Source organism: Myotis brandtii, unplaced genomic scaffold (genome assembly GCF_000412655.1).
Source record: "Myotis brandtii unplaced genomic scaffold, ASM41265v1 scaffold410, whole genome shotgun sequence".
NCBI lineage: Eukaryota > Metazoa > Chordata > Mammalia > Chiroptera > Vespertilionidae > Myotis > Myotis brandtii.
This window is the reverse complement of record NW_005365764.1, coordinates 976,949-991,707: the sequence shown is the minus strand read 5'-3', so window position 1 is coordinate 991,707 and position 14,759 is coordinate 976,949. Positions and strand designations below refer to the sequence as shown.

General features: G+C 41.1%; 1 protein-coding gene across 12 annotated transcripts in view; it reads right to left on the bottom strand.

Moving 5' to 3' along the window:
* The window catches only part of KIF1B (kinesin family member 1B), a 132,067-nt gene that overhangs the window by 23,128 nt on the left and 94,180 nt on the right, over positions 1 to 14,759 (bottom strand). For all 12 annotated transcript variants that reach the window (XM_014545472.1, XM_005873412.2, XM_014545478.1 and 9 more), the window contains 8 exons: positions 10,180 to 10,298; positions 8,889 to 8,974; positions 8,427 to 8,556; positions 8,079 to 8,241; positions 5,099 to 5,189; positions 3,287 to 3,405; positions 2,603 to 2,658; positions 124 to 232 (listed from right to left, as the gene is read on the bottom strand). In XM_014545472.1, coding sequence (XP_014400958.1) covers positions 124 to 232; positions 2,603 to 2,658; positions 3,287 to 3,405; positions 5,099 to 5,189; positions 8,079 to 8,241; positions 8,427 to 8,556; positions 8,889 to 8,974; positions 10,180 to 10,298 — 873 coding nt within the window. The remainder of the gene's footprint in view (positions 1 to 123; positions 233 to 2,602; positions 2,659 to 3,286; positions 3,406 to 5,098; positions 5,190 to 8,078; positions 8,242 to 8,426; positions 8,557 to 8,888; positions 8,975 to 10,179; positions 10,299 to 14,759) is intronic.

Sequence of the window (14,759 nt, the reverse complement as noted above, 5' to 3'; positions counted from 1 at the left end):
ATTCAATTCAAAACTGGAATTTGAAAGTGACAATGAATCATGAACAAGAATAGAGGCTCAAAATTACATTTTCTAATTTTGAAAAACTTGACCTTATTTAAAAGTTTAGAAAGTTGGACTTACTCTCCTGTAGGCTCCAATTCACTGATCTCAAACCAAACCAGAAGATCATACTTGCTCATGCTCTGGCCAAGGCTGGTTTTGCTCATGGTGTTTAACTTGGTGGCTGGAACTTTTAAAAAAGTTTTAGAAAAAGTCAAAATCTGATCCAAGTCTACTTAGTAAAGTATAAGCTTCTCTAATGTCAGACTTCAAGGACACGCTTGGGAAAGGCAACAAGAGTCAGGGGATAGATTTCAATGCGGAAGACCCAGAGAAACGCCAACATCAACTATGTCAGACCTCTAAATTCAGAGAACAAGGAAAGGGAGAGTCAATATCTTTCTCCCTTTGAACAAATTATCCAACGATAAGAAAACAAGTTTCGTCCGGGCTGGTCGTTCAGTGGTAAAACATTGGCCCTCAGACTGAAGGGTCAAAGGTTAGATTCTCCGTCAAGGGCATGTACCTTGGTTGCAGGTTAATCCCTGCCCCAGGAGGGCCACGAGTAGGAGGCACCAATTGATGTTTCTCTCTCACAAAGACGCTTGCACTTTGTGCCATGCGGAGCAGTAGCATCACGGGAGACAGACCTATCCTCCAACCCAGTGGTTCCTGAACCTCCCTGCCCATGAGAATCACCCGGGGTTCTCAAAGATGCAGAGCCCAGGCACCTCAGGCCAATTAAACCACAATCTCTTGGGGTGGGACCCAGTCCTCTGAGAGGTTTGAAACTCTCCAGGTGATTCCAATGTGCAGACAAGTTTGGGAAGCACTGGTCTGATCTCTAAACAGGATTCTGTAAATCTCTTGTTACACATTTTCTTCAGATTTAAATTCCATATTCTTTTTTTAAAAATATATTTTATTGATTTTTTTACAGAGAGGAAGGGAGAGGGATAGAGAGCCAGAAACATCGATGAGAGAGAAACATCGATCAGCTGCCTCCTGTACACTCCCCACTAGGGATGTGCCCACAACCAAGGTACATGCCCTTGACTGGAATAGAACCTGGGACCCTTGAATCCACAGGCTGACGCTCCATCCACTGAGCCAAACCGGTTAGGGCAAATTCCATATTCTTAACTGTACTGATTAAATACATTAACCAAAACCCAATATTTCCAAGAATTTCAGATTCTACGTAATGGGCATTTTGAAACACTGTGTAGAAACTCTAAACTCTGGCAATACAAACAGAGTCCTCTGCTCAGAACATGGGAGCACTGGAGTGAGAGTCCAGTGACTGGGGATCGAATCATTGCCCAACCACTAAAGAGCCATGTGGCTTTGGCTGAGTCACTTAATCTCTATAAGTCTGTCTCCTCTTCTATAAAATGTAGATCATAATATTTTGCCTGCTATCTCAGAAAGGTATTATGAGGATCCACGACAATGTATCTGAAGAGGCTTTCTGAGTAACAGCGCTATTCATACGTGTAGCCTGTCAGCATTGCCCACCCCGCTGACTCCCATATGAGTTGGTAACGCTAGTCAAGAGGAAAATAGGGTTAATGATTCTGACGGTCATCTAAGGGTCAGGAAGCAAAACCAGAAGCATTAAAAACCAAAACCAGAAACATGTACTAGTAAAAATCTTTAAAGATACTATTGCAAAGACACCAAACAAACAAATATAAGGAGCCCTCACCCCCAGGGTAGAGTGAAAGAGGCACAAGTAGACAGGGTGCTTCCTGAAATCTCTCTAAGCAAATGTGACAGGATCTTGTCAATGTGCTCAACTCTGCAGTCAGTTCAAGTAGCAGAGAGGTCTGTGTTTCACACAGAAAGCCAGGCTCTAGGACAAGCCCCTGAGGTTTTACATCTAAGGCAGAGCTAATTTACCTACTAACCATCTTGTTTAGGTACCCTCTCGCTCTGGCAGCTGGGAACTGGCAGAAAGAGAAAAGGCGGCGGGGGGTCCGCCCCATCCTGGAAGGTGGCAGCAGCGGAGGATGCAAGCACACTGGCGTGCTCAGAAAATGTGTCCAGCGCATGCACATTCACATAGCCAGACACGAGAAATCGAATCAGCTCAATCTTTCTCTCATGGTCTGAAGGCAGGATGGAGATGGGGAGGATAGAAGTGGAAAATGAGCACAGGGAGGGGTGGGAATGTGGGCAATGAGGAAAAGAATGAAAATAAACAAAGAAAAATCAAAACATGATAAATGAACATGCAGGATAAATTTAGTATGCAAAACAACGCCCAGCCCCTTGACAGTTACGGGGAGTTACATACAAAGCGGAGAGATCTGGAAACAGGGAGCTTATGAAAATTGACAATAAGACCAGAGAACTGGCAGGAATGGAGTCCTATTGTTTCTTACTGCTTATTTTAAGTCAGGAGCCAAGAATTCCAGTTCTGGCTAGATACAAGAATGTGTAAGGATACATAGAAAAGGAGCAGGAATTTGAATATGATTTTTGTTGGAGGAGTCATTCAGAGTAAGAGATGTATTCACGCACAGAACATCATGCAAAGCACGCAGCTAGAGCTCACCTGGCTTGGAGAGTGGCATGGGCGGAGGGAAGAATCGTCGAGATGGCTGAGGAGGACTGTGAAGGAAGGAAGACCAAGTTCTTAAGATAAAAAGAGTCCCATGGAGCTAATAATGGCATGTTTAAGTCCCCTCTAGACACAGATGGTTTGTACTTTCAACTCCAGCATAGTATCAGATACCAGACATAACTCCAGAGTATAACTGAGGCTAAGACATTTTAATAAAAGTCCCTTTCTAAGTCTTAGCTAATAAATGAAGTAGGAAAGTTGTTCTGTTAACACTGACACTCTGCCATCATCCCAAAGTCCCCACCATTGCTCTCCTCACCAATTTTGATGTCTCCACTTAGAACTTATGCTTCATAAAGTTCTGGGCCTTTAGGAGCAACTATACACAATTTCATGGTATAGCCCTGTCACTTCAACTTTTGGTCCTATTCAAAGTCTCTTCCTACAAAAAGATGGTACTCAAGGCCACCTGGGCAAAATTCAATGTGCTCTACCTACAACTAGTGATTAGGTGGCATAGAAAAAAAGGTGGTGACGTTTCCAAAGAGAAAACATCGAGTAACATAAAACTGTTATTTAGTTATCTTAATCCCTCAAAAGATTTCCTCCTTTCCAGCAAGTGACAATAACAACAATAATAATATCAACAAAAATATTTGCTCATCTGGCCCAAACCTGTTAAGATCCTGTCCTTGCAGGTGAAGTGGGTGCTGTTGATAATGCCCGAAGACTTCAAATACTATAGGCTTGGTTTTGATATATTCCACAAATGATTCAGTGACTTCCACTGCAATCTAGTAAGGAATAAAGCCAAATTAGATTAAGGAAAGATTTATTATAATTCGAGGCATTTTTGCTGCAATCAGAACTTGAGCACTTTTGAGCTGGGTATTTGACTCTGCACGCCTCCCACAAGGTAAGCTAAGGGCTCCTCTCTGGTTTTCATTCTGGGGCAACTTTACTGAGCTTCAGGCATTTGAGACTCTCCACCATCTGCCTGAACCGATCTCTGCCCCCGGCTGCTCTCCATACATTTGTTTCCACTTAATCAAACTCACCCACTCTCTCCTGTTTCGCCCTTAGATGGCCCAGGCTGCAGTCCTGCCTGCAAGGCCTTCCACACCTCCATACCTCTAAGTCATTCCTAGACTTCAAGGCTCAGCTCAAACAGTAACAACAATAAGGGAAACAGGGCTGTTCACCAGGTGCCAGGTACAATGCCAAGTCTGACCCACCTTTCCTTATTTATACTATATTCTCCAAGAAGTGCCCTCACCTCCTTTCCATACTCAACTATCCACCCCCAACAAAAAAAAGTAACTCAAAGTATCATGGAAATAACTTCCCCTTCTCTCGACTCCCACTGCATTTCATAAATATCTTTCTAATGTCTCTAGATCTTGTTACTTAAATAAGCATTTATTTCCCTATCGGAATTGTGAGCTCTTCAGGAATAGATAACCTGTGATTCACCTGTGCATTCCCCAGGGTGCCAGGCACAGTCCTTGTGCGCAGTAGCCAATGTTTATTGGATACATGCATGCTCATATTTATACAATTAAACATAAAAAAGAAAATAGTGTTTTGTGTTTGCTTGTTCCACTTCTGGAGTTGTCGTTTCCCCTCGTACTTCAGAGAGTAGATATGTCAACAAGAGAATGAGAGACCGTCTCATGTAGTAGTGAAGACCCTGGAGCCAGAGCAACATTTCTGTGCCTTCAAACCCCGCCTCCACCTCTTCCTAGCTTTGCAACCTGGGTGAGTGGCTTTAACTGCTCTGTGCCTCAGTTATCACAGCTGTAACATGAGGATTACGACCGACTATGGCATAAATGTGAGGATTAGATGAATTAAGACATGAAAAAGCACTCTTAACAGAAACTGACACAAAATAAGCTCTCGGGGAGTGTTGACTATAGTGATAAGGATGATGCCTTGTGAATAGAGTTATAGTGAATCTTCCTAGAGGAGATGGAAGGTCTATTTTCTTACTCCACTTATGAAAGAGCTGTAAGGGGCATTAATGGATCATCATAGTATCAATTGCAAGGAAGACAATCTGAATCTTAGTTACAAAGGTACTGAATAGTTTTTATCTTACTTGCAACTGAACAATATAAGTACCTTACAGTTTAAAGGACAATAAATATATTAACTTTAACAAAACTCATACTAAAATGCTTACTTTCCTATGAAGGAAACACTAAAAACAACTCACTACATTCCAAGTGATGGAAAATTTTATTGGCAGATGAACCTGGACAGGACTCGTGGGGCCCTCAGTAATTCACAGAAGGCCAGCTGCTCTGTCCTGGAGGATGAGCTCACTGCTCTGGCCACTCCCTCCATTGTCTATTCTCCCACAGATTCCCTCGCACAGCCGCTCTGAGAAAGCCCAAGGGAGCCCACACATGACTGCCTCACACCAGACACTTCAAGGTACCACAAACCCGCAATACATCTGGCAAAATAGTCCATGTCACTTACATTCTGCACATGATAAAAGCCCAGAGGACTTCCTCTGCCGTTATTTTTGAGGGGTTCAGTGGAGAATGCTTCATCATGGCGATGCAAAAAGCTTAATGGGAAAATAAGGAGGAGAATGTTTCATTAAATGGTTTCATCAGGATCTATGTGGTAACAGCTCGACTTGGATGGTATGGAAACTGCCTACTTAAGCAGAGTTTTTAATTGAGCAAGTTATTTACATATCCTTGTCAAAACATTTTCCTTATCACTCAGACAGTATTTTACACTTTATTTCAAAAATGATTAAAAATTACCTGACCCTGATCACTTAGCTATGTGGACGTATATGCAAGAATGCCTTAGAGAGTGTGGAGAGTGAATTCAGTGAACTCCTGTTCCTTTGTGGTTTTTCACTGAGAATAAAAATTATTAAGTTGTTTTGTGTAGACAAGATTTGGCAGGTTCAAGCTTCTACAAGGTAATACTACAGCCTGTGGATGGCGTACTTGACTAGGAGTCTCTCTCAGACCAGCTATGAGTAGATGCAAATGCCACCTCTTGCAAAGAGTCTGTCCTGACTCATGGAAATAGTTCTGTGTCCCCACAGCACTAGGAATGTATTTTCTCAATAGTGATGATTTCACTGTTTGTAATAATGTATTTATATGCCTGTCTCCCCAAAAGACAGTGAGTGTCTCCCACAGGGCTTGAGATATATAAGATACTCCTGAAATATTTGTTGAATCAGTGGGCTATGTTTATTTGTTCTCACAAACAGTGAGGTTTTATTGTTCTCTTTCCCTCCCTATTATAAGTCTGAAATAAAAATCGAAGAATTAAAGCATCCTCAATACAAGGATTTAGTGCCAGATAGAAATATGCATCAAAAGGACATCCCACATCGCTCTAGCAGGTTTGGTTCAGAGGACAGAGAGTCGACCCGTGGACTGAAGGGTTCGAGATTCAATTCCGGTCAAGGGCACGAACCTCGGTTGCAGGCTCGATCCCCGGCCTTGGTGGGGGCTTGTGTGGGAGGCAACCAGTTGATGTGTCTCTCTGACATTGATATTTCTCTCTCTATCTTGTGTCATCCCTTCCACTCTCTCTAAAAATCAATGGAAAAATATCCTTGGGTGAGGATTAAAGAAAAAAGAACATCTCACACTCTCCCAAGAAAAAAGGGAAAAAGAATGCTTTGAATAGGGGGTAGAGAGAGGAGGACAAGGAATTCCTTGCCTTCCACATTAGTTCACTGAGCCTGAGGACTATACATGGTACCCACCAGAGGTGGGTGATCTCTGATATGTACTCGTCCAATGCTCTGCTTGGAGCAGGTGCAACCATGGGTGACAGGTGAAGTCTACAGCTGTGTCTTCCCTATGCAGGCCAAGTGAGAATTTATAGAAACCCAAAAAGGATCTGCGTCTTCTCTCAACATGAGTCAACCTGCTCTTTCCCCCAGAGCTAATGCCAGCACACATGCTGATCTTTTTAGTAGGTTTTAGGACAAAAGTCAACATACCACTGTCATTCAGACATCAGTTAACCACGTAGGTTTTTTCCATAAAATACATCAGTTGCTTAACTAGAATAGTGAAAGTTCAAAAAAACTGATTTAAGGCTCTTAGTGCAAATATGTTAAATGGGCAAAACCAATACCAGATGGATAATATTTTAATGATTATTAGTGGCTGACTATGTAGTAACCACATTAAATTCAGGACTTGGCTAAATGCGATGTAAAAGCAATGCTTTATAACTGCATCAGGACCCCTGGGAAGGCCACATAAAGAGGGAGCGGGATGGCGGACTCTGAGGCGGCCTTTTGGTGGCACCGGTGGCAAACTGGGCTTCATTCTCGTGTGGCCCTTCCACATATTGCAGGAGGTATTAAAACTTGGAGGTATTAAAACTTAAGATTTTCAAAAAAAGCGTTTTCCTAGGGAGGTCGTAAGAAGAGAGCACCTAGAATATAGAGTCAAGAGGGTTACAGGATAGAAAAAGCTTATAAGTGGAAGAGAAATAAAACCTGTCACATCATCTCTACATACTACCTTTTTTTTTTCAATTGATGTAAAATATTACTGTTCATTATGTTATTTAAATTTTCATTTCCCCAAGTATTATTAGGCATAATTGGCAACTAAATAATTCATTGCTTTAAGGGAGGGGGTTGGGGGGAGAGAAGAAGGGAGGGACAGAGGAAGAGAGAGAGGGAGGGAGGGAGAGAAAGGAGAGAGGGAAAAATTAAAGTGAGAGAGACACATTTATTGGTTGCCTTCTACATGCACCCCAACCATGGGCAGGGATTGAACCTGCAACCCAGATATGTGCCCTTGACCAGGAATAGAATCTGTGACTCTCTGGTCCACAGGCCAACACTCTAACCACTGAGCGACGTGGGCCAGGGTGAGGTTTGTTTATTAATACAACATTTCAGCATGAAGAGCATTAAAAAGACTAATAAATAGGTGTGTCTGGACCAGACCCTATATTCCTAGCAGAGAGCGATGGTCCACAATATAACCTTTTAGCAGGAGGCATGGCCACACCCCTCCCCACAATGTACTCTGTTTCCTTCCATTGTAGGTTTCTGGTTCTTACTCCCATCTTTTAAATTTTTTTTTTAACACATATTTTATTGATTTTTTACAGAGAGGAAGGGAGAGAGATAGAGAGCCAGAAACATCGATGAGAGAGAAACATCGATCAGCCGCCTCCTGCACACCTCCCACTGGGGACGTGCCCGCAACCAAGGTACATGCCCTTGACCAGAATCGAACCTGGGACCTTTTGGTCCACAGGCCGATGCTCCATCCACTGAGCCAAACCGGTTACGGCTACTCCCATCTTGAGGGAAGAAAGCATTTTATTTCAGAGACTGGTAGTCGTCATTTCTCAGGAGTGTTAGGGTCTCACAAATGTAAAGCAGTCTACAGAGCGCAAAGGACGGCATCCGAGCGGACAGCTGGGTAGGCAGAGCGAAGGGACGGCTTACTTGAACTGACAGAAGATATCTGCATACTCTGGGAGGATCCCACTGGCCTGCAGCACTGTCACGCGGAAAGTGAAGGGAATGCCCAGTTTCAGGTGGTTGCCAATCTCTTCAGAAAACCCTTCCATGACCATCTTCCCATCCAGCAAAGTGCTTGACTTCAGATCTAAAGAGGGTCAAACAACACACACCTGGTTCAAACAATGCACAGATCACCCTTCAGTGAGGAGAGAGCAGGGCGTTCTTTCCATTCCTAGTGAATGAAAGTGATTATCTCATCGGTCAATGCAATGGTCAATATGTTTCCCTCTTTGAAAATGTCCCCCATCACAGTACACTGTGTCTACGCACCCAAGTCATTCATTCGATTGATTTCTTCTGGAGGACTGATGACCTCAGAACTCTGACCCTGTCCTTCCACAATCCTCAGCTCTTCCAAGGACAGACCAGAACGAGTCATTGCAACGGAAGGAAAGTCACTCTGAAATCAAGGCAGGGGGAGGTAGATGAAGTAGTATAGTAATACATTTCCCCCAGTTTCCTTTCTTTTGTTTATTTGCCTAATGACTAATAGTGACTGTAAAATTATATGGATTAAGAGCTGCCTTACAAAAGGCAAAATAAATATTGGGCCTTTACCCTTACTGTTGTAATCCTTAGACATGTCCCACATCCTATTAAACACCCTGTGGTTACCTATACTTTTTAGTTGTAGGTAAAAGAATTGTTGTCCCCCAGTGCTGAACATCCTTTTTATAAACCTGAGTACTACTCCTTCCATTAGATTTTTCCTCTTCCTGGAAGGTTTCTCACCTGATTAAAGTACTCATTATCAAAAGATATTTTAGCTGTTCCTGACTGTCGAATTCCAGAGCCATAATCAGGAGCTTCTTCATCCGCTAGGTAGGAAAAAAAAAAAAGAGACAGAGAGAAAGAGAGAGAGAAAAGCAAAGATCAAATGAGACTACATATGAGGCAGAGGGGGGACGACTCTTACTGGATTATAAAATAAATAATGAAGTAGTGGAGCCTTAGGTTCCGAGAACTTTGATATAAGAGGAGACACCAAAGGACAAGTCTTTTTGCTTAAGAAAGAGAAAATAAGATCTAAGCAATAAAGTCACAAGGGCTGCTTCCAACTCTACTCAGGTAACCTTACCAACTCCCTTAGCTCAAATGAGCAAAGAATCAGTTTTATTCTTGATATTGTTCAGATGCCGTATCTAAAATACTGATCTCTTCACTTGGCAAGGTTATATTCAATAATACTCAATAAATATTTCAAAATATTAGACTGTACTTGTGAAGACTTCCCTAAACTCAACAATGGTGAATATGTCACAGATTTCCATGGGTAAAGGTGAAAGGTCACAGCATAGCATTTAGAAATTACAACAGAAAAATTGCAATAAATGGCCACATTCGTCCTCAGAATGGAGGCTGGATCATGGAGAAGCCTAAGTGATCGGCTGACTGGCCCACCACCAGGGGGCACACGCTCAACGTAGATGCTGTTGAGCTGTGGTGACTTGGCAGCTGTGGTTCTTGGGTGATGCACCCGGAACCAGAGAGGAGGGAGCCCGATTCTGGGGTGCATCACCTGAGATCCGCCCTCTCACTCCAGGACCCCTCGGGGGATGTTGGAGCCAGTTTTAGCCTGATCCCCGCAGGCCAGGCCGAGGGACTCCACGAATCCATGCACCAGGCCTCTAGTTACAAAATAATAGCTAAGGGACAGAAAGGCCTAGAAGTACCCTTAGAGAAAATTAGACAAAAAAAGTACTGAAAGTCCTTAGTTACTTCTGAGGCAGTTAATACACATTATTTAAAATGCAAGTGACTTTTATAAAGTTAACCCAAGAATTGTCTTTCACGTTAAAGGAAATCCCTTTATCCAATTATTCCAAAATAACAGTAGTCCAGACTAAACAGAATCTATTTTTGATACTTAGTAACAACAGTTAGAGAGGAAGCAATAAAGGCTTTCTCCAAGACAGACAAACACACTGCAGTCTGTACGTGCAGCTGCAGCGTGACCCTGCAGAACTGGCCTCTCTGTCTCCAAGCAGAGTCCACAGCTCTGTTTCAGAAGAGGGTCACCTACCTGCAATGGCCTGGACAGCCACACGCAGAAATCCCCGCACTTCACCCTTCTCACTGACAATGGCCACCCTGTGGATCAGGGGCACGGGATACAGCAGATTGCTCAGGTATACAAATGCCCTAGAGATAGAAACCGGGAGACACAGCTGAGCATCCCACCGACAGAGAAGCTGGCTGTCAGAGTTATCGAAAATACCTGTGTGAAACTGAGCTGGCTTTTAGGCTCTGTCTGAAGGTTACCTCTCTCTCTGCTCTGTATTCTCAGACTACCTCCAATTCTTTCTTAGCGCAGACAATATACAAACCAATGCAAATGCTTGGTAACAGCTGACAGAGACCAATTTACACCAAATGAATCACGCCCTATAAAAATTACTACTGTAGGTAGAAGAGTAACAATGGGAAGCAGACTTTCAAGATACTGGTCTATAAATAGTGCTAAGGGTGGGGAAAAGGGAGCCCATTAAAGAGCTTAACCTTTTAATGTAAGAAATTATAAAGAGGTTTGTTTTGTTTTTCCCAATAGATAAAACAGAAATCAGGAGACCAAAAAGGCAGAAGAATGTGACTGAAATATAGTTAATAGGTCTAAAATAGATTTCAAGTCACAGTGTTATGGGTCTTTATTTTACTCTAAGAAATGACTATTATCTTTAGGCTGGGTTACAACACATATGGGTGGAAAGGCTATGTAGCCAGAAGTTTTTGAGTAGCCAGTTTATAAGAAACTCTGGATGGGAATGAAGATAAATGCCCAGGGAGAAGGCAGCTAAAGGTTGCTTTTTTACTCCTAGGTCCAAAACCTAATTCAGAAATGCATATACAAAGGTAAGTTACAGACCTAACATTCTCTACTTCACAGAAACTGGCAAAGTCCGATCACATTTGTATTCTTTTTCCTTCTTTCATCATTTTGAGACTATTGATTTTATTTTTAAGTAATAAAAACTGGTGACCACAAAACTTGAGAGTGTTTATTCCCATTAGTGAACGGAAAATAGCATCTAGTTCCTACTGTTACTCCTGCCTTCCCACGTGGTACATGCTGATCTTTGAACACAAGACAAGACAAAGAGTAAACATTTGCATCAAGAAATCAAACATAACTAAACGTGACACATATGTCTGCTTGCTTTTATTTCTGCTCTGAAAAATCTACTTTAAGACAAAGAGAAAAGGAAGATGAGTGGATTTGTGGGATTTCAACTCAAAGTAATGAAAACAATTCTGAAAATAGAAAAAATACACCACAGAAAAACAAATGTTAAAACTTTAAGAGCATAAATGAACTATGAATGAAAAGTATAACAAAATAATAGCAAGTGAACATTAAATCAGATCAAATGATGTCTACTTCCCTTTCAGTCTGCTCCAAAGGTGGGAGAGGGCAATGCTAAGAAACAGAGGGTTAAAGCTTTGTTGCACAAAAAATTACAAACTGAAAAGTCTTCTTAAAAAATTACAAACAAGACTCTCAAACATTAACTACTGTGACATAATTTAAAGACTAAGAATTTGGCATAAGGTACCATATGGATAATTTCACTTCCAAAGTCAGTATACAGACAAGATGACACTCATTTCTTAATGGCATTCCAGCCAGACGTGCCCACTTTCAAAGCCTTGGCCATAAAGAACCATCGCACATGTTCATCTCCTGCCTGGAGTCCTCTCTGAGCTCCACTACCACCTTATGCCTTTAATTCCACATCTTAAGGTCTTAACCCAAATACCAATCTCTCATGATAGGTCCCCCCAATGTTATATGATCTCAGTAACACATGATTCCAGCATTGCTTAGGATTTACATTTCTTTCTGTATGTGATTATTTAATTTGTCTGTCTCATCCACCAGACTGTAAACCCATTAGGGTAGGAACCATGTCTGGTCTTGCTAGCCACTGGTGGGTGATCGAACATCTAAATATATAAGTAAATGGGAAAAGGAATTGTCCTCTGTCTTTAAGTCAGGTAGAAGATTTTCCAGAAAAATGGTTTCCAACAGAGATAGAGAAGCAAAGCCATCCAACTTTATACCAAGTTGATTTTTCCAAGCCTTACTCACAATGAACACTGACTACATAGAACATGTTTAGATTCTTAACTCTACTTAACTTGTATGGTTATCTTTTTATACTTAAAAATAGCTACTCAAAACCAGGAACTCCTGTTTTTAATTTTAAAAAAGCTTACCACTTGAAGGCACAGCATGTCATGTTCACACACGCACATTACATAAAGTACGGTTTGAGTACACATGAAACACAAGACTCTCCTTTCTTCCTACGGCAAAGGCTACCCCAAATGTGGAAGAATGGAAGTATTGTTATAGATGTCTCCTTTTAGAGAAGAGAAATCTTTAATTCTATGTGAGTGGCAGTCAGTATCAATGCTGTATAAAAACTCAATGGATATTTTGAACTGGTATTTAATAATTACTCCATATTCTTGAGAGTCCTTATACTCTGACCTAGCAGACTGAAGGAGAACAGGGATGAAAGAGGAAAAGATATAAAAGATATATTAGCAGAAAGTTCTGTGAAGTTATATCAAAAAGGGAAACAAATTTTGTCAACATAAAGATAAGAAAAATCAACATGATTATGGTTCTGGTTACAGAAAGAATGTCAATTCAGATAATGAGATCACAGAATAACCATCCTTTGCTCCCTTTTAACCCAGAAAAGTAGCTTAAATATTTTACATGTCATCCCAAATTATGATGGATGGTTCATAATATCCAAGCATGCCATAAGAGAATAGCTAAAGGGACAAGCTCTTTTTATTTTCATATAAAAATTTACTGGAGGCAGCCAAAGAACAAAACTTACAAATGGAATTTTCACAAGAAACTGGAAATTTTTACAAGTGAATTGTATTTGCAATTACATGCCAATAGAGAAACCCAATCCTGTGAGTCAAGAACAGGAAAGAAGTTACTCCCCATGCATGCACAATGACCATTCTATAACTAGGGGATGTTGCACTATTATAAATTGTTTGCAGATGAGAAATGCAGGCAAGAGAGAAAATAAAGAACTATCCTTCACTTTACTGACTGCTGTGATTTCACTTCCTCCTCTAACCTCTTTCTTGCAGGCCAAAGTTAGTTTTAGAACCTGGGAACCCAAACAAATGGAAAGGTCAATTCCTGAGCCATAGCTCCATAAAGATTCCATTTGAAAATCAAAGTAGAGTTCATTGCTTTCTATCTTCACTTAAATCTGATATGATTAAAATGAATAAAACTATAGAAAAATAATACATATATCTTAAGCCAGTAAATTTCACATTAAATGGGCTTGTGACTTGAGTTTTCTAAACAACTGACTCACAATACAAATGCTTTTGGGTAGCACTCTTAGCCAGGATTTTGCCAGTGTGGATGGCAGAATCTGGAAGATGAAAAAGGGCGTTAAGACTCTTTTTTTCCTCCCTAACTCTTGGGCTCTGTGAGAATCCGACAGGCCTCAGTCTAGGTAGCCTGTCCCAAGTTAGGACCGAGGCTCCTCCTGACTATCAGGTCAGTGTTCTTCCCATCCTCACTGTGCGGAACTTAAGTGAGCGGAGTTAGAAGCTGAGCAACTTGGTTCTGGACCAAGCTGTTTATGGACAGAAACTTGGTTCTATCCAAACTTCTGACCCTCTTAGTGCAGGATGGATACACGTAGCCATAAAGTAAAGAGAGCATCATGGTCCCGTTATTTGTATACAGAATGACCTTTCTCAATTGTAATATAAATGGGCTTTTCTGAAATTCTTAGCATCTATTCCTGGCAATACACCAGTAGAAAACAAGATTCATGGCTACATAATCCTTTATTCCTGGGTAAACTGAGTAAATGTCTCCTCACTACTGTTAACCCCTGAGGCTAATATTACTACCAATAGTCATAATTCAGACTTTCATTTCTATCAGAAAGCTTTCATTTTCCCTCTTTCCATAACAGGGATTATCTTCTACGTTATTTATTTAGCTCTCACCAACTAACCAACACCACACTATGAACTAAATGTTAGGACCTTATGTTTCTATTGGGTCAGGAGACTCACTACACTTTAATTTGTAGATAACTGGTGCTTATCCATTTAACACTGACATAATTCCCTTATTCTGAAAGGGTTTAACAATAGTGGTTCTAATCAACCATTAAAGTTAAATTTAATACCTTAAAACCTGGGCATGCTTTTTGGTTAATCCAGTGTGTGCTGCTCTGTTGAATTTGTGATTAAAATTACTTCAGCGTGAAGACTGGATAGAGACAAAGACACCAGTATTAGGAACAAGGGCAGGGGGCTCTGCATCACTGACAGATGGAGCCAGAGACAATGCCTCAGTTTGGTGAACTAAACTTAACACAAAGCAGTTTCATGTACTGGTGAACAAGTATCCATTGTTGATGGTGCCAATCGATAATTTTATGAGATTCATCATTACAAAGCCTATAGGTAAAAGTTTAGCAGAAGCCAAAGATTTATAGATAGGCTCAGTGAAACTGGCCAAAGAAAGGCATCTATTTTAGATGAAAAGGAAACTTCGTGTTCTTGATTCTTTTTTGGACTCATAGATAAAGCAAAAAG